The sequence below is a fragment of the Arachis duranensis genome, chromosome 1 (genome assembly GCF_000817695.3).
Source record: "Arachis duranensis cultivar V14167 chromosome 1, aradu.V14167.gnm2.J7QH, whole genome shotgun sequence".
Lineage (NCBI taxonomy): Eukaryota > Viridiplantae > Streptophyta > Magnoliopsida > Fabales > Fabaceae > Arachis > Arachis duranensis.
The window spans coordinates 22,718,142-22,720,317 of NC_029772.3; the positions used below are offsets into that span (position 1 = coordinate 22,718,142).

Below are 2,176 nucleotides of genomic sequence, written 5' to 3' on the forward strand. Positions count from 1 at the left end.
ATACTACTATTAAGATAATAGATAGATAACAAAATCAAGACTTCTGTTGATATATCGATATGAAATATTTGTCCTTTGTTTTTTAAATAAAAATTACATAATATCCCCAGCTGTTATTACATTACATGTCCTTTAGTGGGAACTTGTATTTCACATCATGTGAAATTCGTGTCGTTTTGCTGTTTCCGTTCTTTTTTGCCTTTCATCATTTTATGTCATCTACTTGCAGTTCTCGTCTCAGAGTTCTGGTGCACCTTCTTTCCATCAATTATTACATATTATTGGTTTCTTGTTTAAATATGTATATAGAGGGCTCTTAGACCAAAGGAGAAGAAATTATTGAGGACCACATACGGATATACTTGCATTAAATTAGAAAATAATTTTTATTTTGATGAGATATATATGATAAATCCCTACTTATTTAATTTTTTATTCAAAAATTAAAATAATAATTTTTTAGTGGTTGTGAATGGAGTACCAAGATGCAAGATCTAACAATAAAAAGATATTCTTCAATAAACATTAAGTTTATTATATTACTTTAGGCAAGTTTACAATTAAAGTGAGTTTTATTAATTTTATTCAAAATATATTTATTATTTATGGATTCTACTAATTTTTATGTGAGCATGTCTAAAATAATACTCTTTTAATTTTTAATTAATGGACACCTTCACTATTCCTCCACATTGATTTGGAGGAAAAGCAGACAACGTTATACGTACAGATGATAGAGGTAATTTTCTGTTTTTTTTTTTTAAATAGACAGAATATAAATATAACTTAAAAGACCTAAAATTTAATAATTTTAGTTAAAAGTAAATAATTAATATTAACTTAAATATAAAATAAATAAAAATTATTAATTACCGATTTTTTTGTTTTAGAAAAAGAGATCCCTATAAAATTGCACGGAAGGTCATGTAACACAACCTCTTGTAGAGTGAGCTTTTGTTACCCCACGGTCCGTGCACATCTGGATAAATAAAAATGTTTGTAAATAATAAAATTTAATTTAAAATAATTTAAATTATTTTGTATATTCTTTAATTAAATTAAATAGATATTTTTATTATGATATCTTTATATAAAGATGATATTATGAATTGTCAAATAATTTGACATATTTAATAAAATCTATTTGACTGAATCATTTAATCAATTCGTGATGTTATTTTCGTATAAAAATATTATTAGCATAAATTTTGGTCAAATGTTTAGACCGTTTTCTTAGATAAATATCAATAATTTAAGTTTTATCTTATATATATAACAAGTGATTAATTAGTAAAAGATTCTTAAATAAAATTTACAAATTAATTTTTAATATTGGACTAGAAAGTTTTTAAAAGAACCAAAAAAAAATCTCCCTTTATAAATTATTGTCTCCTGCGTGCTATTATTTTATTTTGTGTAAAAAATGCAGTAATTGTGTGGTGATTGGCTCAAAGTTGAGGATCGCGGCTACGTTGTGTACGTAGCAAAACTGTTTCCCTTTTGTGGGGCTCCTCCTTTTCTTCTCTCATTTGTCATTCTATGTTCCATCACTTCATCAAACGCACAAACAAATGTTAACAACACATTGCTCCGATCCTTATTAATTATTGATGTGATTCCATTCAGTTACTCATGTTTGCTGCATCCTATTCTTCTTCGATTCCTTTCTGTTACTGCTGCATCCTCTTTGTCTTCTCTCTCTCTCTAGTCTACTCTCTTCCTCCTCCTTCTTTTGTCCGTTTTCCTTTTTCTCTCCCTACAATAATTGGAATCAATTTTCATATGTTGTTTATCACTTGAGTTAAAGTTTCAAACTTTCACTACTCCTTAGAAATGGGGCTTGACCATCATGCAATTTGTGGTCTAAGAAGGCTTGGCTTTATTTTTAGCATTTCACTTTTCTTCTTGATTATTTCAAGCTGGATGCATCATGGGTTAGTTACTGAAGGTAAAAATGTTGAGCATTTTCCAAAGCTGCGCTGACATATTTATACTTATGAAGAAACAATAATGAACTGACATTGATATAATCTCCATGTTCTAACAGGAAGAAAGACTCACAAACAAAGTGGTTTTCACCAGGTAGAATATACTTTGGATGTGAAGTGTATGTGTGCGTGTTTTTTTTTTTTTTATATTATTATTTCTTCTATTTTCTTCTATTGTTTAGACCATG

The 2,176-nt window shown here is 27.6% G+C and overlaps 1 protein-coding gene across 1 annotated transcript in view; it reads left to right on the plus strand.

Moving 5' to 3' along the window:
• The first annotated feature begins 1,435 nt into the window (after positions 1–1,435).
• The window catches only part of LOC107482520 (EPIDERMAL PATTERNING FACTOR-like protein 2), a 1,780-nt gene continuing 1,039 nt past the window's right edge, over positions 1,436–2,176 (plus strand). Inside the window, exons 1-2 of the mRNA XM_016103052.3 lie at positions 1,436–1,948; positions 2,048–2,082. Of these exons, the coding sequence (XP_015958538.1) occupies positions 1,834–1,948; positions 2,048–2,082 (150 nt within the window). The 5' untranslated portion in view covers positions 1,436–1,833. The remainder of the gene's footprint in view (positions 1,949–2,047; positions 2,083–2,176) is intronic.